Source organism: Plectropomus leopardus, chromosome 4 (assembly GCF_008729295.1).
Source record: "Plectropomus leopardus isolate mb chromosome 4, YSFRI_Pleo_2.0, whole genome shotgun sequence".
Taxonomy (NCBI): domain Eukaryota; kingdom Metazoa; phylum Chordata; class Actinopteri; order Perciformes; family Serranidae; genus Plectropomus; species Plectropomus leopardus.
In genome coordinates, this window is record NC_056466.1 from 20,815,730 (window position 1) to 20,839,620 (window position 23,891).

The 23,891-nt window shown below is 39.0% G+C and overlaps 3 protein-coding genes across 4 annotated transcripts in view; 1 reads left to right on the top strand and 2 right to left on the bottom strand.

The window, feature by feature from the left end:
• Positions 1-809: 809 nt before the first annotated feature.
• The window catches only part of LOC121941653 (zinc finger protein 850-like), a 39,472-nt gene continuing 16,390 nt past the window's right edge, over positions 810-23,891 (top strand). The window contains exons 1-12 of the mRNA XM_042484481.1: positions 810-913; positions 3,837-4,011; positions 4,121-4,581; positions 5,515-5,707; positions 6,128-6,180; positions 7,778-7,943; positions 8,033-8,125; positions 8,278-8,352; positions 8,448-8,549; positions 9,273-9,350; positions 10,115-10,357; positions 11,634-12,405. Of these exons, the coding sequence (XP_042340415.1) occupies positions 905-913; positions 3,837-4,011; positions 4,121-4,581; positions 5,515-5,707; positions 6,128-6,180; positions 7,778-7,943; positions 8,033-8,125; positions 8,278-8,352; positions 8,448-8,549; positions 9,273-9,350; positions 10,115-10,357; positions 11,634-12,405 (2,420 nt within the window). The 5' untranslated portion in view covers positions 810-904. The remainder of the gene's footprint in view (positions 914-3,836; positions 4,012-4,120; positions 4,582-5,514; positions 5,708-6,127; positions 6,181-7,777; positions 7,944-8,032; positions 8,126-8,277; positions 8,353-8,447; positions 8,550-9,272; positions 9,351-10,114; positions 10,358-11,633; positions 12,406-23,891) is intronic.
• On the bottom strand, positions 13,830-18,346 carry LOC121941750. Of its 2 annotated transcripts, none has more exons than XM_042484616.1 (11): positions 17,709-18,346; positions 16,651-16,816; positions 16,330-16,480; positions 15,959-16,232; positions 15,701-15,872; positions 15,536-15,612; positions 15,237-15,417; positions 14,861-15,109; positions 14,578-14,749; positions 14,154-14,260; positions 13,830-14,024 (listed from the first exon to the last, which is right to left on the bottom strand). In XM_042484616.1, the coding sequence occupies exons 1-11, from the start codon at positions 17,982-17,984 to the stop codon at positions 13,897-13,899; spliced, it is 1,953 nt and encodes a 650-aa protein (XP_042340550.1). In that variant the 5' UTR covers positions 17,985-18,346; the 3' UTR covers positions 13,830-13,896. The 2 variants fall into 2 exon arrangements, with proteins under 2 accessions (XP_042340550.1, XP_042340549.1); XM_042484615.1 differs by having other exon boundaries at positions 16,651-16,819.
• On the bottom strand, positions 20,853-23,730 carry LOC121941751 (E3 ubiquitin-protein ligase TRIM39-like). The gene is made up of 2 exons (XM_042484617.1): positions 23,599-23,730; positions 20,853-22,532 (listed from the first exon to the last, which is right to left on the bottom strand). Exon 2 carries the CDS (start codon positions 22,528-22,530, stop codon positions 20,893-20,895), a length of 1,638 nt encoding a protein of 545 aa, XP_042340551.1. The 5' UTR covers positions 22,531-22,532; positions 23,599-23,730; the 3' UTR covers positions 20,853-20,892.

Below are 23,891 nucleotides of genomic sequence, written 5' to 3' on the forward strand. Positions count from 1 at the left end.
AAATTTTTATATATATATATATTTATGTGTGTGTGTGTGTGTGTGTGTGTGTGTGTGTGTGTGTGTGTGCGTGTGTGTGAGTGTGTGTGTGTGTGTACTTAAAATTACACAATATGTTTATTACTTGTGCAATAACATTTTTTAAGGTGCGATAATTATTTTTATCACTGCCTTAACTGCAATATTTGGTGCAATATTTCAACTTCAGCATTCCTCTGTGCAGTTCTAACATGTTATTCATTGTACATATTGCATATATTCTTTTTGTTATTCTTACTTATGCACATCTTGAAATTCGTTTTCGTAGCTTTGCATACTTATTTATGTTTTAATTTACATACTAGTTTTATGCATGGCATTTGTAGCATTAGGCACAGTTTATATTTTACACACTTTTCACACTAAGCACATCATCCATATTATAATTTAAAATATTCACATATTAGTGCTATTATCTATTACTGTATTTCTTACATTTACTTTTTTACACACTTACATACTCAGCATATTGCTTTGTTTTAAATATTTACATTTTTAAATACTGTACTAATTGTTACCTCAACTTCCCCGGATGATCAATCATAAATGTATTACAGAGAAGTCATCAGGGATCAATACAATATTTCTGACTCTGATTCTGTAAAATAAGGATTCGGTATTTACATGGCGTGTCCTGTGCTGTCCGGCAGGTGGCGGTATGCTAACCTGCCATCACAGATGGTAACCGCTGCAAAAAAAAAAAAAAAAAAAAAAGGAAAAAAAAAGAAAACAGTTAGCTAGCAGAGACAGTGGGGCTAGTTCATGACGGGCTGCTGTCATCCACAATAACGCCACAATTTAGCCTCATCCACTCTTCACCTGCTTTTCTTATGACATCCTTCAAACCCGGCGACCACATCTCAACATGTTTGAGGTAACGTAAACATTTTAGCTGCTATCTCGGCTGTTTTTGCACCGCTAGCGTTAACTGTCGTTTTCTGGGATTTTGGATGAAGCTAAACTGTTATAGTTAACTAGCTGTGTGGCTGCAGCTGGTTAAAGTGGTATGCAGATTAATGAGGAGAGTTGTCGGGTCAGCTGGGGTGACGGTGGTTTAAATATTAACCACTCTCGTCCCTACATTAAACAACAGCTCTAATGTTGTCAGAATAGCTTAACTGCTAGCAAGTTCGCTAGTGACGTTTGTTATTAAACTAATGAGGGTTGCTTTCAGGAAAATGTGAAATGATTAATTCACTTTGCCCGACTCTCAGGAGGGCTTCATTTGTGTCCAAGTGTGGGTGAAGAAAATGTCAGACAGATAGCGTAATGATTGAGTAATGCAAGCTAGCGTCACAAAACATAATTGTTTTTTTTAAGCTTGCAGCCTACAGTAACATTATTGCTGTCATACATTTGAGATGGGTGTCACCAAATCTCTCTCGCCTTTGCATTCATTAAAGGGGTGCAGAAAAAAAAAACCTGTTTTTTTCTGAGCATTATGTATGATGACATTGCATTTGCTTATTTGCTTTTTCAAGCATAACAAATGTTGATTTTCTGTCCAATGGGTGGATGAATGGATGGATAGATAGTAGACACTTAATTGGTAGGTAAGAAAAACGACAGTTTTAATAAAGTAGATCTTAAATGATGCACACTAAATAGAAATAAAATGAATTAGAATAGAAGCTGAGCTAGACCTCTAACTCTAATATGCATTCATGATACACTATATACAAGGATTTCTGAGTTTGCATAAATGGAAATAGAAACAGTTGTTACACAGGTATGTAGTAATACTGGGCTTTAAGGTAACAGCTACACTATAGAACATTAACTTAATGTTATTTCAAACGTGTTTTATCTGAGCATGTTGACATATCACCAAATAAACGAGCAAGTGCTGTGTATGGATACATAATATACATGCAGTCGGATCACAGTATGCTCCTTTCCATTCTCTTTGAACACAAGTATACTTCACAGTAATAACTAAGAAATAAGGATGATAATATGAATCGACGATCAACTAATTGGTCATTGGGAATTTAATCAAACACTTGAAATGTCATTGATTAATCAGTAGGCTGTGCAATGCTGTCAAAGTATATGTAATATGATGCTTTTTCGTTTAATGTTTGAAATAAGCAAAGTTTTTATTTTTTTCTCAGAAACCAATTTATCGATTATTCAATCGTTAATTTTATGAATAATTGATTAATTAAAGTGCTTGAGATTTGCAACACTTCTAAGAATACATTAAACATATATACATACAAATGCACAGCAGTCACATGCATACATGTACAAACACAGTAAAACAAAATAACATGGTAAAAGTTTAAAGAAAATAAAAAATAAATGAAGATTGTTTAGATGTTAGTTTAAAAAATAGTGATCCAGTAGGTCCTAAGTTTGGAACATTGAGAAAGACAGTGTAATTAAAAGTTAATTTCATTTTAACAACAAAGAAGGATGATGTCTTGGTTTTTGATTTTGAGTTTTTAAAAAAGTTGTTCTCAAATAGGGATTTAACTGACTATTATTAATTCATCTTCAAATCTCTCATTTTATTGATTAATTGATTTGTTAATAAAATGTCAGAAAAGAGTAAAACAGTTCAGTTTTTAGTCATAGCATGCAACATCAAACATACAAACCACATGGCACCCATAACAATAAAAGTTGGTTTAGATGAGATATGTGGGTTTTGTGAAATGTCAAAAATGTTTTGTGATACAAGATAAAAAGATAAGTTGTTGTTATTATAAGTTAAGCTTATCCATAAAATTGAATAGTTTGCTATCTAGTAATAACAAGAAAATATGTCATAATATGAAAATAACAGGAATGTTGTAATAAGAAAAGTTTGTCATTATAACAAGAAAGTGAGCAAATATTTTTAATTGTCATGGTGGCACCAATACACTGTCATAGTTGACACCTTTCAGTGCAAAAAAACTAACATCTGTACAATATAATTGCTTCATGTTTTGAATTTAATTTCTCACAAAGTCCTTTAACCAACATTAGTCTCATGATTACACCGTGCTGATATTTTGCAGGAATTAACTACCTTCTTTTGCATTATTTCAATCCCCTGTGCACCGGTCTACCAGGTGTGCATTAGACAATATTTAACTAGACAATAAATTTAAGACTGCCGGGCTGGCAATGCAGGTCACATTTTTGGAATGATGTATGAACGCACCAAGCTGTGACAATGGGATGTTGTCTTCTTCCGCCGTCATAAATGTGTTGTTGCTTGTATAACTCATAGGTGTAACCCGACACTTTATTAAGCCAAAGTCAACATATCAAGCTATAAAGGGAGACCTCCCGCGTATTAGGCCTGTATATGCAACAACATCATATTGGGATTAGTTTGACAGATGTTGCAATTGTGAAGAAAAATTAAAATTATGATGATGGGATTTTTTTGCGAACTATTTTTCTTTTTACATATCAAGTATTTAGAAAATAGTATTATTGGGGCGACCTCTTCCTCACCGGGTAGAGCGATGCCTTAAGCTTCTGCAGCAGCGTGTGTGTGTGTGAGTCCAGCCTGTGGCCCTTTGCTTCGTGTCATTCCCCCTTTTCTGTCCCACCTTTCCTGTCTTTCTCAAACTGTCCTATAAATAAAGGGAAATGCCCCCCAAAAATAATCTTTAAAAAAAAAAAAAGGAAAGTAGTATTATTTCTGCCAGATGTATTTTTATATAGCGTTTTTCATTGTGAGTGCCATAAACTTGTGGTGCCCACACTACCAAAGGCCTCTGAGGTGTTTTTTTCACTGTAGGCCTTCAGAGTTTTAATTACTAAGCATGAGTGTCTCCATCTTTATTTCTTAATAGGATCCTGAACTCCAAGATTCGTTGTCACTGAGTCTAAATGAAAGCTATGATGACCAGAATTCGCCGCGTCATGATTCGAAAAAAGCACCATCCAGCCCTGACTATAATTGTGAGACACCAGAGATTCGAGTCATCATCAAAGAGGAGGAGGAAGGCTGGACTGTGAGTGAAAATCGTGAGTAGAAACTCTTAAATCCTAGCGTCACCTTAATAGATGACACACACAAAAATGACTTGCTTGTGATTTTTCGAATGTTTGTTCTTTCTTGTAATGTTACACACAGATGAGACCTTCGGGTCAGAAGGAGAAAAAGAGGACACGCACGACCTCAAAGCATACGTAAAGGAGAGCTCCATTTCATACGAAGTAAAGACCCAGCAGGGAGTATACTTGGTGGAGAAATGCTCCGAGGAGTCCAGAGGCCCCGCTCTCTACGGGCAGAGCTCCTCTGCCAGAGAGGAGCAGCAGAGACACATGCTTATGGACTCTGATGAGAAACCTAAGATTTCCTGTATACGAGGAAAAGTGCCGGGAAATGTGACTGTGCAACAGTGCAATAACACAGGAGAGAAACCTCTCTCCTGCTCATTACATGAGTCGACCCCCAGTCAGATAAGGAACACAAAATCCCATCAGAGAGCACATGCAGGGGACGAGTGTCACGCTGAAGAGCAGAGCCTGGACGTCAAACAAAGCACATCGACAGAAGCAGAAGAGACCAAAAGATCAGCACCTTGCCAAACAGTATGTAAAATACTTTTTTTCGTAGAAATTCATTATGTAACATAATGCACAGATCAGTCATAAGAAAAGACAAATCGCTCGCAAGTAGATATTTTGAAGTGATTTCATATAGTCAACATCTGAATATTAAGTAGTCTGAGGATTCTCGCTTATTTTATTGTAGATGCATTTGAATAATTATTGGTCACTTAGCCTCATACAGTAATCACTGGTTTGAACATATTTTTTAAAGCTACAATTTCTAACTTTCTGAAGATATTTTTTTCATATTTGCTGAAACTGTCACTATATTCACACAGTATTACACAAGACAACTATTCTGTAACCCCCCTCCCCCAAAAAACATGTCCCTTCTCCTAGTAGTGCTTCTGATGCATTAACTACAATAATAATATAATATTAAAGTAACAGTAACTTGAATCTACTGCAGTCTCTAACACAGTTGCCAATCATGTCGTCACTGCTTGTGAACTGCGGTCAAACCAGGCAGCGCTGATCAAATATGAATCAAGAGTCTGTCTGCTTTGCTTATTTTTTGCCTCAAAGTTTCAGTTTTCAGAAACATATTTTAGTGTACTGTTTATCTGTAAAATCAGAAAATTTGCTCCAGCTGGTGGGTGGTGCGTAGATTACTGAAAAGGATGATTTTTTTTAACGTATAACAACAGGAGAGCGTGATTTTTTTTTTTTTTTACAATCCTCAAAGTGAAAAGTACGAGAGGTTTAGGAAAGGAGTACAGAAATGTTTTCACATGATTGGGCTGAGGGACTGTTTCAGAAGTAATAAAACAGCTATTTTTAGTTTAGGATCAAACAGAGTGGGATTAGAGAAGTTTTATCACTTTGCATTTCAGCCAAATGAGGGAAATGTCTAAATGTGGTGTCACTGTTTCTCTGCAGAAAATGCCTTTTCGCAATGTGTTCTATATTTAGGATTCTCCTGAACACAAGCCCCTGGTGTCACATGGACTCAAGATGGCATCTGCAAACTTAGAGGACCAGACACTCCATTTGACTGTCAGACTGCAGGCTGGAGAGGAGGAGGAGGAGGAAGAAGAAGAGGAACAAGATGAAGAAATTGGTGGTTTAATCAACTCTGATGGAGAAGTGGTTGAATGGAATGCCAGTGAGTGCTTCATAATAGCTACCTTATTGCACAGCCATGACTTTTTGTTTAAGTTTCCATTATGAGTTTTAAGAGGTTTTTGGTACGGCATATTTAAGCACCAGTTTAAAAAAAAAAAATAGAAGAAATTTCCTGGGAAATGGCAAACATGTATTTCCAAAACGACCTTTTTTAACTCATGGAAACAAGGCCTCTTTTGTTTTCTGTTATCGTTTTTAATATCCACAGTTTAATTGTTGGTTGTAATTCAAATTAGTATTGACTTTATTTGCCACGTATGTAAACAGGTATATGAATGCAGCCTTTTATGTGAGACCTTATTGCATAATCTGCAGTTTTAAATTAATGTTGAAGATGATGAGTGTCAGTTGGCATGTCAGGTATCTCTTGAACCTGAGCCAACTGTCTTGATTTTTACAGGAGACAGTCCTGACCGAGGCTCTGATTGCACAGACAGTCCTCAGCATAGCAAGGTAACATATTTTTTAAGTTATGCGATACAAAGGCTTAGATAAGGCTGTCCCCTGCAAGTCTTTTTGCTTGTATGGCATAGAATTACACTGCAATACAAATCAACACCCCCACATATAGACCCTCTAGAATGACAATAATAGTTTAATCAACGTATGTCCTGCAAAACCAGCAAAAATGGAATTTGGCAGCTATTCTTTCCAGTTGGATAAAGTAAAAAGCTAAAAAATGACTACATGGAAATGTCTTGAAACCAATGCTTTTATTGTACATCAGAGCTGTGATCTAGTTGTTGAAAGAATTGTCATAGATGTTCCTACAGCCCTCCAAAATTGTATCTTTGACTGACGTCCATGCACAGCGTTCCTCTTTAAGTTAGTGCTTTGTTTCAGGTTGAAATAGAATCGAAACCGTTACACATAATAGCTGTCTGAGTTCTAAGGAAGCTGATTTCACTATTCAAATGTATTTGAATGAGAGTTTTAATACATTTTAATAGTGAAATGTATTTGAATTGGAGTTTAACTTATGCTATATGGTAAATTCCACCTTCAAAGTTCAACATCAGAATGCAACAATGAACTAAAACGTAGTTACCATAGGCGCAGCTTTCGGTCTCACTGCAGGGTAGACAAATAGGAAGGATTGCTAATTGCAGCATCCTGTGCCGCCTCCTACTCCACACAGATAAGAAAAACAACCCACAGAATAGTTTGGATTATTACTATAATGAAACATTTATCTCTGCTCTGTTTGCTTTGGTATTTTTCTTTAACCTGGACCCTATTTTCCCTTGTTTTTGTGTCTCAGTGACTAATGGGAACAAATGTTTTTTAAATTAGTGCAGTATTGAGCGAGAGGGCTGCAGCTGGCAGCTGAGAAACAGGCTGCAATGTACCACTCAGGGCATGTTGACACGGTCAATGTACATCCGCTAAAAGTGTGTTTTTGCCACTAACAGATTCATATTATTATTCTGTCTGACAGCCTTTAATTCACCCAGATAGATGTGAAAATATCAGGAGAGGAGCCAGAGGGAGGTTGTACATCAGAGGAGCAGTGGTGAAATGTAGCATATAGAGCCAGCATGTTTTCACATCTGACTTGGTGAGTAAGTTTTTATTTCAACCAAACCAGAGTTGGTGATTGTTGGAACAGTGGAAAGATGAAAGGTTTTCTGATTTTTATTTTGTTTCTGTCGACTTTAAATGAAGTTTGTTTTACAATGATAAAATAACTTGAAATTGAGGCGATTTCAGGGCTGTTTCTGATTAAGTCGTTTTCCATAATGTTGCACTTACATTTATAATCTGTAGTCTGTCAGTGGCAAAAACAAGCACTTTTAGTGAAAGGACATTAATGGCCCAAACATGGCTCAAGTGGTTACATTGCAGCTGTTTTTGCCACTGCAAGCTGCAGCACTCTCTCTCAACACTGGAGCAATTCCAAAAAAACATTGTTCCCATTAGTCACTTTGATACAAAAACACAAGAAAATAGGGTGCAGGTTGAAAAATACCAAAGTTACCCGAGAAATACTGTTACTTAGGGAGGATTTGGGGTTTATGTTCCTGATGGTTTTTAATACTTGTGATCACAGGGTGTCGTCCTGTCCCAGCCTCAGCTGCAAGGCCAAAACCAGAGAGACAGTAGTAGTCCAACGCTCATCATGGAAGTTGTGTCTGTGGGGGAAGATGAAGAAAGGGAGGAAGGGGAGGACAAAGAGAGAGCAGTAAAGATGGCAGCCGTCCCGCCTTTATATCGCGGTAAACACAAGTCAAAGGAAAGATGAAAAGTGTACAGATTGTAAATGATAGTTATGACTCAGTTAATGTTTTGCTCACAATGTTACCAGGAAAGAGACACAGAAGAAAGAAGAAGGTCCCAGAGATAACAGTGGTGTCACTGGACGTCTCAGACCCAGAGAAAGAAGTTCCTGCAAAGCCCGGTGAGAAGATTTTCATAAGAATGTAATGTAGAGGAGTTATAATAAGAGTTAGACGGGTGGTTTAATTGTTACCTGGTATTCAGAATTCAGCATCATTATAATAACTTTCATAGCATAAGGTAATAAGTTCTGCTGTTTTTTCTGTCACAAAGTCAAAAGAAGAAGCAAAAGAAAGACTTCAGAAGTTCCACTGGTGTCTGCTGAAGATCTAGAGGCAGAGCCAGGAAGTAAGTGATTTTAACAGCTCTTGATTGTGTGTGTATGCTTCTGAAATATTCATTTTGCCTGCTATTGTTTTCTTATGAGTCTTTGTATCTTATAGTATCAAGGCGCACCCGAAGGAAGAGAAATTTTCCCAGCATGGCTGAATCAGAGGAATTCAACTCCAAAACTGTCCGCCGTGCTGCCAGTGAGACGAGAAAAAGTACGGTTGGGTATCAGTTTGAGTTTACTCTGAATCCAGTTATGATAATATATTTTGGTTTATTGATTATTTTTAGAGCAAGAACACATAAACAGATCTACATAAATGTGTATATATGTGGGGTTAGGGTTAGGGTTTTTATTAATGGATCCCTTCTAAATATTGGGCAGTCAGGAAAAAAAAAAAAAAAAAAACAGCTGATGAGAGTGGACGTACATGTGACAGTTTTTCCATGCTTTTCCGGTCTTCTTAAAAAAACATCTGTTCCTTAATGTATATAATGTTTAATATATAATGTATATTCTTGAATGTACACCGAGCAGGATTGTCTGTTACTGTTTGTAAATATGCTCACTAAGGAAAGTGAAGTAAAAGCCAAACGCAGAGTCACTCTTGTCTGGCGTTGTTATAGTTCCGTTTTTTTTGGACGCTGTGTCTCTTTGATAGGTGCCATTTACGTTGCAGGGGTACAGGCCCATAAACATCTCAAACAGAGGAAAAGGGAGAAAATAGGAAAAAAACAGACAGAGGGCAAATCTGCGGAAAAACATGACAACACATAGTACGTCTAGTGGGTCATAAGTGATGATTGAGAAGAATTAAAAAGTATACCCTTATTTTGAATCTCTATTTTGAACTCTTTCTATATCACTATCCCATATTCACATAATATCAGTTTTATGTGTCAGACTAAAGCAGTACGATCTTTTTTTCTTTTATCAGCAAAGCGATCTTACAGAAGAAGGAAAGATACCAAACAATCTGCTGAAGGAGGAGGAGAAAACACAGGTGTTTCTGCTGGTAAGAGCACCGGAAATGGTCAGCAGTGTATAACCAGTGTGGTAGTGCAGCTAAAGCTCAGCAGACCCTTTGCCATGATTATTGGATTACCAAAGGAAAGAAAGGTGGCTGTGTTTGAAATGTCCTAAGTTGTTTTATGCCATGTTTCACTGTTAACTGGTTATGTAGGAGTACAGCTGTACCGGACCTCCTCTGCCATTGCAGCCTGTAGTTAAGTAAAGCTGCTGCAGTGATTTAGAACGGTACATACACTGTTTGCAGAAACTACTAGAGCAACAGTAGTTCCTGTCCAACTTGTTACACCTAAAAGCAGCAGCAGCAGCAGTCATGGAGACATGCTGATGTGTACCATCTACAGGCAGGAAAAGTGAAATATCCCTCTTGGTTAGATCATATAATCATTGTAATTCGAATCATAACTTACAGTAACAGGGCTTTTAAGCCTTTTTGACATTATTGCCAAACCATCAAGGCCCCAAAAAGACCTTTTCCTATAGACTTGCATGGTTAAAGAGACTTTAAATCACTGTGTACATTTTCTTCTGTCTGGTATCATTTCAACAGGAGGAGTAAGTCTGAGGTTGCACTTTAATTACAAGCCAGTTTCATGAAGTGTTCAGCACCTAACAGAGCAGAGCAAGTTGCAAGTAATTGCAACAAGCAATTAAGACTAATAAGAAAGAATCTGGTTGGTCTGCATTTTGATTTTGATATGCCTGCAAGTTAATTTTGTAAGCATTCAACAGCTTTACATTCCCACACAGGGAAGAAGCGCCCTGGCAGAAAGATGATTCGTGTTCCCATAGACATACCTCCTGAGCTCCTGAAGAAACCCAAAGAGAAGATGGAGTACCACTGCTCGGTTTGTGGAAAAGAATTCCCTCATGCCTACAAACTAGAGAGGCACGAGCTGATTCACACAGGAGAGAAACCTTACTGCTGCTCCATCTGTGGTCGCGGTTTCAACCAGAAGGGGAATCTCAAAACGCACTACAAAGTCCACTTAGGTGAGAGCTGTTATACTGAAACTAAATCACTCTTAATGATTTACAATTATCTACTAGAATATTTGCACTTGTGTTTTTGTTTAGGTCTATGTGTTATACAACTATCACACAAAAAAACTGATTTTTTTACTTGATTAACAACATCACAAAATATTTTGTGACAAATGGCAAACAAGTTATTTAGAGTTTTGGATGTATGGATGGCCTGTGTTGTATTGTATCTTTGAGTGCCTAGATTCAAACATTTATGACAAGAACAGACAAAATGTTCTATAAAGATCCCCAAAAATATCAGTGATTCAGTCAGTCTTTGAGACCCTAAATCAAACCTCATGTTGTCAGTTGAATATTGACATTTTTCCAGCTGAATCATTGTACACAGAGGAAATACAGGGAAATCACAACAGCAGTCTACAAATCTTTTCAGTATAGTCTTGTCTTCAAATTATCTAACTGTTACAGCCCTTACAGACCAAACAGACATCAAAAACTAGTGGTGACGAAAGCCAACTGTTGCTTCGCCTCACGTCGCCTGTTTTGGCTGATAAAGTTGTGCATAAACAAACCACAAAGACTACGGCCAACAGCAAACTAGTACCTACATTCTGGCTCATATGAGAGATAATATCTCTCCATACTAGCAGGCGGCAGTCGTCTGTATTCATCATTCAAAAAGGCCAACCGAAAGTCTTTCATGACCCTAGTTGGCAAACAATAACACAAACAATTACAAACCATTTCTGCTAAATGGCTAAAACAAAAGCAGTCTTACCAAATGTAACATGTTTGTTTTGATCTAACTCGCTCTTGACTTCAGCCTTTTGTTTGCATTCCTCACTTTCATTTCTCTTCACATGCACTGGACTGCCAGAGATTTCATTCACGGATGTGTTTTGACATCTCCGACGCTGTTTCGACATGCTGAATCAGCCAGAAAAAAGCAGACAAGGGTCAACTAGTGCCAACAGTTTGTGACACACTGTAAAAACTATGGCATAAGATGCTCACCGACAGCCCGACATTGACAAACAGCTGACTGTCGGCTTGGTGTGTCAGGGCCCAAAGGATGATTGAAAATGAGGCAACACGATGCAAATTATTTTATTTGAAGAATCAGCCCAAAACTGGGAAAAACTAAATTGATTTTGGCACAGTAATATACACCAAGCTCAATGTAAACCATAAGTGAAGTAAAACTGAAGTCCTAAACAATGCGACAATTGTTATTCTTGAAGAGTAAAACATGATTTTTGCCTCCATTTGTTCTTTTGTGAAGGCCGTAAGGGCGCTATGGATTTTGACGATGAGGTGAATCCCATAGCGTCAGAGCTGTCTGAATACTTGAAGTCTCTGCCAGGGGAGTCCAGGATCAGATCGTCCCTCCGCTGCCTGGAGTGTGGAAAAGAGTGTGAGAGTCACTCAGCTTTACAAGCACACCACATTACCACACACACGGGAACAGCCGGCCAACCGGACGTGGTGGAAAACGCCGTATCAGAGCTTCTCTTCTGCCGCCGCTGCGGCATTCAGTTCAACGAAAAAGAAAAGCTCGAAGAACATATGAAAACCCACATCAAGGAGAAACCCTACTCCTGTCCCGACTGTGGCAAGAGGTTCATCAATGAGAGCTACATCCAAGTTCATCAACGCATCCATACTGGGGAGAAACCGTTTCTCTGCTCTCAGTGCGGCAGAGGTTTCCACACGGCTTCCTCTCTCAAGCTGCATGAGATGCAGCACTCTGGGGAGAGGCCGTTCGCGTGCTCCATCTGCGGAAAGACGTTTCGGATAAATTCGTACCTAACAGCACATTACCAGACCCACATTAAAGACAGACCTTTCATTTGTAGTGTCTGTGGGAAAGGCTACTCCAGAGCTGAGGAACTGAAGGTGCACCACAGGCTCCACACCGGAGAGAGACCCTACCAGTGTGGAGAGTGCGGGAAGAGCTTCATTTACCGCCAGGGTCTGCGGCAGCATCAGCGCACACATGCTGGAAGACGCATCGGGCCAACCAGACAGCTCGGTAGACCGAAGCAACAGGCCAGGCTGGACATCTAACAGTTGATCTATTGACGCATTTTTTTTGTTGTTACCTGGTGTTTGAAGATATTACAGTAAATTGCGCTTCTTTCCTGATCTTCTTCCTTCCATTCCTCCCACCCACAGCAGAGACGATTACCGTTTCAGAAAATATATGCTACAGAGTCAGTGTGGGTTGCCAAGAATAATGTGGAAGCTTACTGTGTTGTCTTTCTCGTAATCATGTTTTGTACCCATGTTTTTCTGTTTACTCCTCTCTAGTAGCCCATCTGTACAATTTGAGTGCCTTTGTATCCTGCATGCCAAATACTAATACTTAATGTTAAAAAATATGCACAATATCCTTGTTATTTTAAAATCCATGTCGATGGAATACAGAAATTTTTCAGAAATGTGTCTGGGGTTTTTTCCATATATAAATAATCTAGCCACACATTATTGCATTTGTAGTAAGACATACACTCCCCAATGAGCAGTGACCCACCTTTAAAATTTGGTATTGTAATTGTACAGCATACTGCATTAAAACTCCACCAATAACAGATTAATGCCCAATACCAAAATATTGTTGGCATCATATCCTTAACCCCGTAAGTCTTGAAAGATAGGCTGTTAAAAGTTGTTGCAGCAGCTGTGGCTAACTTGAACCAGTCCTGCAGCAGAATCAGCTTCTTTGTTGGAGAATGCACAGTATAGTTTGTAAAATTCTCATACTAATGTCAAAATATGGCTCATTCAAAAGAGCGGTGAACACAGTCTCTGGATCTGAACAGTAAAGGCAACATGAAGGTGCCATAAACCTGCATTCTTTCTAATGGCCAGCAGGGGGGGCTCCACTGGTCACATAAAAAAAGTTAGTTTGTGCAGAAGTCTATGGCCCTATTGCTGACTCACCATATTACTCCAGTAAACATTTTCTTAATGAGTTTATGGTCACCATCGCTAGTTTGAAGTCTTCCTCAATAGAACATGATGTTCATTTTGTAAATCATGGTCACATTTAGGTTGAAACTGACAGTTTGATTTGAATAAACCTTCAGTATATGTAAGAGTTATATATTGTTTCCTTGCTGAAACTCTGGAAGAACAAGCCGATGGAGCTGAACCACCTTCACAACCAAGTCTGGAGCAAGATGTTTTACAGTGGTAAGTTTTTATTATTTTTTTATTTTTCCTGTGTAATTATTCTACATCATTGAAAAAACTGTATGTCCATTGACTGAATAATATGTGTATTTTTTTAATTTTCTTAGGTGAAATTGTGGAAACTGCACCAGAATGCCCAGCAAAGTTGAAAATGTATACTGCAAAGAAATAAAGAAGGTCCTTAACAGTATAATTTATTACTACATTATGTAGCTAACTACCTGGAAACACTAATACCAGCACAAACCTAACTGCGATGGTACATAAAGCACACAAATACTAATGAAGAAATGAGGATTTATTTTTTTTAGAACTATTTTTTGCAAATTTACAAAAAAGAAATACAGGTGTCATCGGCATGTCACATACTGGGATGGCAGGTCTTCGGGGATGGGGATTTTCTTTAACTCCTCAACAAATGGTGTTGGATCGTCAAGCACCTCATCAAAGACGAGCTTCATCAGGTCATCCACATAATCTGTAAAATATTGCGTTAAAGGTGTAAGGACTTTTCTGAATCCACATTTCTTTAACATATCTAAAGTGTGGCTATAATCATTTAAATCTGTTATAATTGTATTATATTTAAACATATTTCACAGCTTACTGTATGCAGGGTCTCTTTTTACAGGCTTTGTGGTGCATTCAGCATGTCCTGCAGATGCCTGCTTGCATTCAACATTTTCATTGTAATGCATGACGGCAAGGTACAACCTGTAATAATAGTAATGCAAAAGCGGATGAGTCTTTAGACTTATTCCCACCAGTCAGTAACTTGGTTACCGATTATTGTCTATGATTAAAACTGATCAAAGACACTTAGCTGAGGTAATGAAATCATTTTTAAATCAATATTTTGTGTTAAATGATTGATTTCTGTAATAGGCAAAATCATGTACAGCGCATGGGTCATTATTGCAAAATGAAGCCCTTCAGGATGATTCATCACCTTGTTGGTATTAATTTTGCAATAATGACCCGCTCGCTGTACATCATCCCAGACTTACAAAATCCATTATAAAGTCTATTACCTGCACAGCCTTTCCGTGAAAGAGTAAACTGCATTCTTGGGTGTGAAACGCTGGATCAAGCTGTGGAAGGCCTCCAGTGATGATTTCTGATGGTGGTGACTCAGCTTCTCCACGTCTCTGAGAACTCCCTCATTGTTCAGGATTTTTTTCACTTTGTTGAGTGCCTCTGACCCTTGAGTAACACAACAAAACATTTTGTCAAATAGCAGCCCATTTGGGGATTTTGTTATTATGACAGGAGAAGAAGTTGAAGATGTTTTGCAGGCACATTTTGTTTCCATACCTGGTTGGAACCATTTCTTTGGATCCCTTGACACTCTGTCGGTATGTTCACACTTGGGGAAGATGGGGTCTTCATGCACATGTATATTTTGAATATGGTTGACCAGTGACGTCCACTTGGCTACTTTCTCAGGCCCTGATGTTGAAGAGGTCGCAGTCCAGTACAAGTGGTTTTTTATGCTGTGCAGCCACTTCTTCAACACCTCACAGTCCTTGTTTTGCGCAAGTTTGTCTAGTTTCTTGGATAAACCTAACAGAAAGTACATATGCAATAAATCAATATTCATTATCAATATTCAAGACATAGTTTGACAATGACCTGTTACGGTGACAACATTTACCAAAGATGTCAATTCAATACAGGGATGAACATTTACCTTTCTCAAAGCGCCACATATCATAGAACTGTGTGATATTGCGTTCACTCAGAAACTCCTGAATCTCTGGACGACGGTCGGTAACAATGTAGTCCACGCTCAAATCATTGGACTCCAGAAGATCTAGGCTTCGTTTCAGTCCCTCTTTCTCTATGTGAAAACTACCGCCTACTTCATTGCTCTGGTGGCGGTTAGACAAAATTGCAAAGATATAGAAAAGAGGCATAAATATACTGAAGCATGTTAGAAAATGTTGCAAACCAAAAAAAAAAAAAAAAATCCCAAAAAGTATAACACACCTGAACAAGCTGAAGGTCCATTATGGTGTTGCTCTCGAGGTGCATCAGACTGTAGCTGCCATACTTTGCTAAATGTCCTAAGAAAACATACCAGAGGAGGAGGCACACTTTGCAACATAAATATAAGGTATAAACTTGATCTTTCGTGTCAGAGTTTTGGCTTACCTGGCGAGTCTACTTGCATATCTCCACCAACTGCGACCTTTAGGGGTAGCTGCTTAAAAAAACTCTGCTGATCTGTCTTCCATTTGTGGATAATAGCAGGCTCCAGGAAACTCGTAGCATACCTCCTGAAGGTATCATACTGGAAAATCTGAAGCTGCATGGCCTTGCATATCTATAAATACATGAAAAAAAAGGAAATATTGTAGAAAAAGTCCGCTGATTGCAACTTTCACATGCTGTGAATGGTAATAGTAATACCTTTTCCAGCTGGAAGAACGAGGCACCTGTGAAATATGTTGCTGCTGACAGCTGAAGGTTACCAACAGGCGTACTTCCGACAACAGGCTGGCTCTGCCACTGTCTGGAGTAATCACAGTTTTGGCACAGCTGAGAGAATGCCACAAAAGTACCCATTCGTCGTCGCTGGACATCACACTTTGTCTTGCACACTGGACAGGTGTCAAAGAGCTCACTGAGGCAGCTTTCAAAAACAATGTATTTTGTATCGCCATACGCGGACCTCTGCTCAAACCTGACATAGCAAAACATAAACGACAATACATTTTGGGTTCAGCTTTCCAACATTTTTTCAACTCTGCTGTTATCTCAGTAACAAATCTGAAACCCACCATGTTTTTGATTCTTCTGTAACAACGGAGCCACTGGGGTTAAACGTTGCGTCTCCGTCTCGCTCCTCCAACTCAAGACGAGGTCTCTTGCTTAGTCTGACACCTTCGACCCGTGCAGAAGTAGAAGATGGTTGGAAGTCTGTCTGCGTGCCTTTGAATGAAAGGGGGGAAAAAATAATATTTTTTTGCTCTAACTTCATAAAATCATCAAAGGCATATAAAAATGTAACCCTGAAATATTAAATCCTGAAGTTTTTAGTAAACTTTCAAGCGCGCTGCAAATCTCAAATACAAAAAACACACGTCATGCCTGTTATATACCTTTGCTTCTCACATGACGCTCTGTCAGCGTACCCCAGGACAACTGTGTGCCGACCATCTTTTGAGATACCATGAACTGCGTGCCCACTGAGACGGCTTGTGGAGAGCTCGTTTGGCATCCTACATGATGGATTTTAAAAGCGGCGAGGCGTTTGGCACAGACATCCTGCTGTGAGGCAAATTAAGTAATTGTGATGAATTTTACAACATATGAAAACAGTCAACATCTAAAATGCTAAAAAGTCTTGTCCCCTGTAAAATCAGCAGACCTGACCACACACTCTCACGTACACACGTATACACAAACCCACATAATATCCTTTTATTGCATACTAACACAGCCCCGGCTGTCCAACTCGGGGCCAGCTACACTGGTGGGTATAGTGAACAGCCTCCATGTAACGAAGCTCCAAGAAAAAGGCACGTTGAACATCTAAGTTAGCAAACTTTTGCTGGGATGAGTCTTGCCGACCTTTTGTCTGTAGTGCTAAGGAAGGCACAAGACACAAATTTGAAAAAAGGACTTGTGACCCCCAGGGCTTAGGGTTGGGGTCTGTTTTGTGGGGGGGGGGGGGGGTTGGGGGTTAACTTAACTACTAGTGAGGGACTTGAGTATTTTATTTTTGTTTGAATGAGGAAAATGCAATTTTTCATGGTAGTATTTTGTATTTATTTAAATAATATCTGAAACCAAAATCCCACTGGCAGGTTTGAAATGCATCTTTTCTTTAAAAATCAGCAAAATCACACCATTTCTTATTGCCTGGAACTGTGAAAACAGAAAAAAAACATGGTTTTCTTAAGTCCATCATTCTTAAGGAGGATTTGCATTTTTGCTTAAGACATCACTTCCTATAATACATCCATAGTATGTATATGTTTTGAATGTGTCAATAAACTTTAAAGAAATGGGGGTGGGGGGTAAAATCGGTCTGCAGCTGATGAACTATCTTGCAATCTAACAACTTAGCTATAATAAACAACTTCATACTACACTGCCTTTAGTAGCTACTCTGTTTTAAAACATTACAAATGAGAAACTGATCAAGTCTGCTCACAGGTTGTGACCCTGGCTCTCCAGATGTGTCCAACTTAGTGGGAACTGCGCCATCCTTCAGGCGTAACCGCTTCGAGTATCCGGAGTTGAACTGCTCCAGGTTGGTGAAGCAGTCCTCAGTGAAATGGATGGAGCACAGGAGCAGGTTGGGGTTATACTGCTGAGGGATGGTGTTAAAAATGAATTTTAACCACTGATTCCTCACTTCTTCCTCCTTTGGGAGGCCATTCAGAGGGAATTTGCGGTCGCAGTGAAGAATACAGCGTCTTCTCGACATGGTGAAACTCGTCTACTTCTTCAATTCAAAGGTTTATCAATGATTTCTGTTCATAAAAGACAACAATAACAACTGTTTCTTCTTCTGTTTCCTCTGTTTCTACTTCTTTTTCTTCTGCTGCTTCTTCCTCTTCTTCTTTGGTGGTTGGTATCATATTATAATGTATTATATACCGCCACCTACTGGATTTAACCTGCCTCACATCACAAACCGATAAGAGCAGGGGTGTCCAAATCTTTTTTTTTTTTGTAATCAACTGTCAGTGTGCGTACAATTAAATTAAAGTATAATTTTAACAATGAATAATACAATTCCACCATCCTCCCCAACCTCCCACTCAAGCATTGGCAACCCAATAGTTAGGCTGAGAAAGAATTAAACAAAGAAACAAACAAACAACAAAAAGAGACAAACACACACACATATATGCCACTATCCTTGTGTGTATATACATACAGAGTACATGCACGCCTAAATAACACATGCACATATATACATACACACATATGATAAATTACTTTGGTTCATGCTCAGTTTTTTTTAATTTTTCTTTTGTTTTTAACTTTTTTGAATGGGAACCAGATTTCATATGTGTGTGTGTGTGTGTGTATACATACATACATACATACATATATATAAGAAGCGAAGAGAAGGTAAACATGAAAAAACACACCTCATGTTGGGCTATTGTTGTAGTAGAATATTTTTCACATTTTTTTGTTTTTGGTCACTGTGACTATTTTTGACAGTTTTAATTGCTTATTTCTGTCCTCCGACCTGGCAATTCTGAACCCAGCTAACCTCCGTCTCTTTTAGCGTGTCATGCTAACTGTGGTATCACAGTTTGTACAAAGACATGAAATACCTTACCTTTCACTATATATTTTAAGGCAAACTGTTACATTGCTGACATACAAAAGAAAAACTGTGCGGCAGTTTTATGCTCTTGAAATGAATTTTAAAAAAACCCATATTTTCTATATATTTTTCAGTATTTTGCATATCGTATCATTATCACAAAATTGAAAATAAAATTTTAAAAAATGAAATATCATGATATTCTTTAAGGGCCATATCACCCACCCCTATTTTACACAAACGAGATGAGCTATTTTTCAGTTCTTCATCAAATTCCTCTCTTACATTTTTCTGTTCCCCTTATTCACAGAAGGCATCTGACCTTAAACGTGAGTTGCCACTTTCAGGTGCCTTAACTTACAGAGAAGAGTTTATTTCATTTTATTAGACACAGTGATACCTCTTTAAGACCAGTGACCAGGGTCACGCCCCAGTTATCTTACCCATGTTCACCTCTTCTTTTATCAATTTAAACCAAACCATCCAACACAGGTTAATCCCTGGTCATGCCTTTATTTTGTTTATCTGTTTCTGTGTATGGTGGATGCCTCTCTTGTTCAGCAGCCTCATTATGTTTGTGTCCACTATGTTATCCCCCACCGTCCCACCGGTCATCTGCCATTCAATGTCTTCCATACCACAGACAGCCAGGAGCTCTCACACACAGGCCATCCATTGGGGATTTTGGACAGGGGCACAAAGTTTCCCAAAGCGAGCCCCTCATCCACACCCACTTACGCAATGCCAAGACTGTATAGGGACCCCCGTCCACAGAAATATTAACAACTACACTGTACTGTAACTACACTGTGGTACGGAGCTGTACTTTCTTTATCAGAATAATGGGATGGCTGGGGCAAAATGTATGACCCTCCCGTCATTATCAGTTACCACAGTTCACAGTTTTGGGCCATGATAAATTCTTGTAAATTTCTAAAGCAAACTTGCCTAAAAAACTCTGTTGCAAGTTTTGAATATAAAATGCAGTCTCTTAAAGTTGATGTCCCTCCTCTAAGCCAAATCAAAAAACGGATCTGCCAACCCAGTGTTTAAAAAATGATCTGAAGCACCCCCCCTGTTTTGCACCAAAACCTCACCTCCAGCTCTGATCCTTTCATTTTCTTGTTTTCATCTGCACCCTGGCATTTCTTTTGGGGCCCCTGATTTTTGGATTTGTTCATTAACTTTTTATGTCTGGTATAACAATGGCACAATTAAATATTTAGTAATATGTTTTCTGATCTAGATAATTTCCAGATTTTTTTTTTCAAAAGAGGAAATAAATCTTTAAATCTAGTCTTTGGGTTTTAAAAGGGTTTAAAAAGATATTCTCGACATAAAATGTGTGCTCCAGTCTTTTGTCCAACCATGGTCACTTCTGGCTCCAAAAAACCAGCATGGCGCCAGTAGAAATGCATAAAATAAAAATAAAAAAATCTCACACATTACCATAGTAAATGGATTTTGTGGGGGGGGGGGAGTAAACTATATGGTATTCTCACTAAATATGTGGATTTGTTCCTTTGAATAAAAATAAATCAATTGAAGAAATAATAAAAGTGATCTGTTTTAGTGACAATTTGTCTGAGGCGTCTACAGTCCAACATGACTACGGCAGAAATGCATATAATGAAAAAAAACCTCAAAATTGCCATTGTCGATACATTCTGTTGAAAAAAAAACACTTTTAACTGTATGGTATTCTCACTAAATATGTAGATTTGTTCCCTTACATACAAATAAATCAATATATGAAATAAGAAAAGTGATCCATTTTAATGACAAGCTGTCTGTGAGGCGTTGCTACAGTCTTGTTCCTCCACAGCTCCAGTCTACTGTCCAAAAATATGGTCACTTCTTGCTCCAAAAAACCAACATGCCAACAGCAGAAATGCATATAATAATATTAATTATGATAATTTTATAAAATCTCACAATTACCACAGTCAACGGATTCTGCAGGAAAAAGTAAACTATATGGTTTTCTCAGTAAATATGTAAATTTGTTCCTTGACTATAAATCAATAAATACATGAGATAAGTAAAGTGATCAGTTTTCTTTGACAGGAGAGATGATCAGAGGTGCAGAGTTCCTATTACCGTAACTCAGACCAGGACTGAAGTATGGGAAGAGTTTCTCAGTGAAGGAACAGCCTGTAAAGGTGTAGATAAGAGCTGCAGCATCTATATCATGAAAGGAGACCACACCCTCATCATAATCCACAAACACCCCAACCCTCTGAGGTCGAGACTTCAGAGAGAGTAAGACTGAAGGGCCGGCGGGAGCTTTGTACTCATTTCCATCCCTCAAACATACAGTCCAGAAACCCTCCTCAGGGCTCAGTTTGATGAGGCTCTTCTTGTTGATCGACTCTTTGGCCACTCCAAAGTCCCATTCAGTCTTTCTTTTAACTTGAACCTCATAGTAAAATTTTCCTGAAGAGAAATTCTGTTTTGCTATGACACAGGGATTGAAAGAAAATCTTTCTGGATTGTCTGGGAGATATCTATCAACCTTGCTGGGCCGTACTTGTTTACCATCATCAGACACGATGACTTGAGCATGTGCCGTATCTGGATCAAGAGTCACATCCACTGCGTACTGCTGGACCCTCTTCAGCTCAGCCTCAAACACCTTCTTCATCTTTTCCCTGAGTGCCTCCTCCAGCTGAGCCACAGCTCTCACCACAGTCCCCTCATATGATGGACGGATGCTGACCTCTGTCCAGTCCTTGGTGGGTGGTGGATGGTTGGTGTTTAGGGACTGGACACTCTGGAGAAGATGGAGGTGGTCTTCAGAAAGTGAGAGCTGCTCCAGCTCAGCGCTTCTCTTCATCAGCTCAGAGATTTCCTGCTCCAGCTCCTTGATGAAAGCTTCAGCCTGTTTCTGTGTCTTTGTCTGCTTCTCTTCTATAGTTTTGAGGAGTTCACTCAGGTGTTTCTCAAAAGACTCCTTCAGAGAATTGAAGACCTGAACACCTTCTGCTGTCTCTTTGTCTGCATTTTTATCACTGAGGTCAACTGAGAGTTTGAGCCCCTGAATTTTCAGTCGTCTCTCCTGGATCATCCGCTGAATTTCAGCTTCCAGCTGGGCCTTCTTTTCATCATATTCGTCTTTTAGAGGACGAACATTATGTGCCTTGTGGTCTAAAACAGTGCAGAGCATGCAGACACCTGTCTGATCCGTCGTACAGAACAGCTCCAGAGGCTTATCGTGCTTCGTACACATCCTGCCTTCCAGGTTCTGCACAGGGTCGATCAGCTGATGTCTTTGTAGACGTGACGCTGTCAGATGAGGCTCCAAGTGAGTCTCACAGTAGGAGGCCAGACACACCAGGCAGGACTTCAGGGCCTTCAGTTTGGTTCCAGTGCAGACGTCACAGGGAACTTCTCCTGGTTTGGGCACTTGTTGCTCTGAGCTGTCGCTGCTGCTGGCTTTTGTTTTAGCTGACTGTCTGAACTGAACAACCATCTCAGAGATGAAAGTGTTGACGTGCAGCTCAGGTCTTGTGTTGAAAACCTTTTTACACATCGGACACAGATACTGGTCGTCAGAATTCCAGTGTGCGTCGATGCAGTTTTTGCAGAAGTTGTGTCCACATGATGTGCTGACAGGATCAGTGAACACTTTCAGACAGATGGAGCACAGAAACTGATCTTCAGATGGCAAATAGCTTGCAGTAGCCATATCTACACACATAGTGTCAAAGAAAAGAAAAAAATTTAAGTTTTATAAAAAATGTTTCAATTTTTTGTTTTGAAAGAAAGAAGTGTGATTTGGGGTCTTTTAAGTATAACACGATATTTGTTAAAGGCTAATTTTGAGTAATAACTGCTGTGTTTTCCACCAAGCCGAACTGTGGGCAACCCCCCCCCCCAAAAAAACGTCCATTTTGGTCTCTTTGTCCCAGTCCTTTGAGCATAATCTTTACTTCAAACTGTCACCATCGAGAGAAAACATTAGAATCAGTCGCATTCAAATTAAGCATTGAGAAAACAAAATGAAAAGCTGATAAGCAGTGCCAAACAGCCGAGCTAGCTTGTGCCATAAAGCCTGAACACGTACTCAAGTTACAAAGTACAGAACCCGGTGTAGGAATGACAGACGCACCGTTCTTCCCAAAACAAGTCAGTGAACTTTGACAATGATGTTGAAGATTTTACTTCATGGTAAAAAAAAAAAAAAGAAAGAAAGAAAAAGTTGTATAATGTTGCTTCAAATCATTCTGACAAACTAGGGCTTGCTACTCTGGCAAAAAAAAGCACTGAATAGGTCAACATGATGTTATGGAAACTTTTTTTTTTTTAAAGAAAAGCACTGTCACAATGACAAACACATTGCATTTCCTCTAGCTGATTTCACACTACAAGCCTCCCTCTCGTTCTCTGCTGGAAAGCTTTCGTTGTGAAAAAGCTTGAGGAAATAAAGTAAGTTGTATGGAAATAGGAAGTGATCAGTAAACAGTTTACTGATCGCTTCCTACACACATTACTGCTTACTCAACAGTTGTAATAGCAGGGAATTAGGGGAGAAATTTTTTTTACAAGATAGTCCCGAGAACTGACACAGAGAGACAGTTTAAAGTTATTAGAGTTTGTTACTGTGTAGTAGGCCTGTTCTCATAAAGCCATAATCATATTGTGACCAATTACGCCAGATTGACATGAAAAGAGTGGAAACTTCCTGCCTGAATAGAGCTGCAGTTTTGTGTCAGTCCTGGTTGTTAAAACTGTTAACATTGTCAGCAGTACTCACCAGTGTTTGGTGGAGACTCTGCTGTGTTGTTGAAAAAGCCTTGATGAACTCAGCTGTTGAGGTTTTTTTCAGGGAGAAACAGATTTGTTTCGACTGCAGTGTTTCTGCCACTCTGACAAAGTTAACTTTCAGTTCTGGTGTTTGATGCTGAGACTGTTTTTCCAGTGCTGCTCCACCTCTTGATCCAGCTCTGTTGGTTAGGTTTCGTTTCTGGGCAAAGTCTGCACACTAAGCAACTACCGTAACAGTAGTTGCTTAGTGTGCAGATTTATTTTGTTTTCTACTTTGCCAGA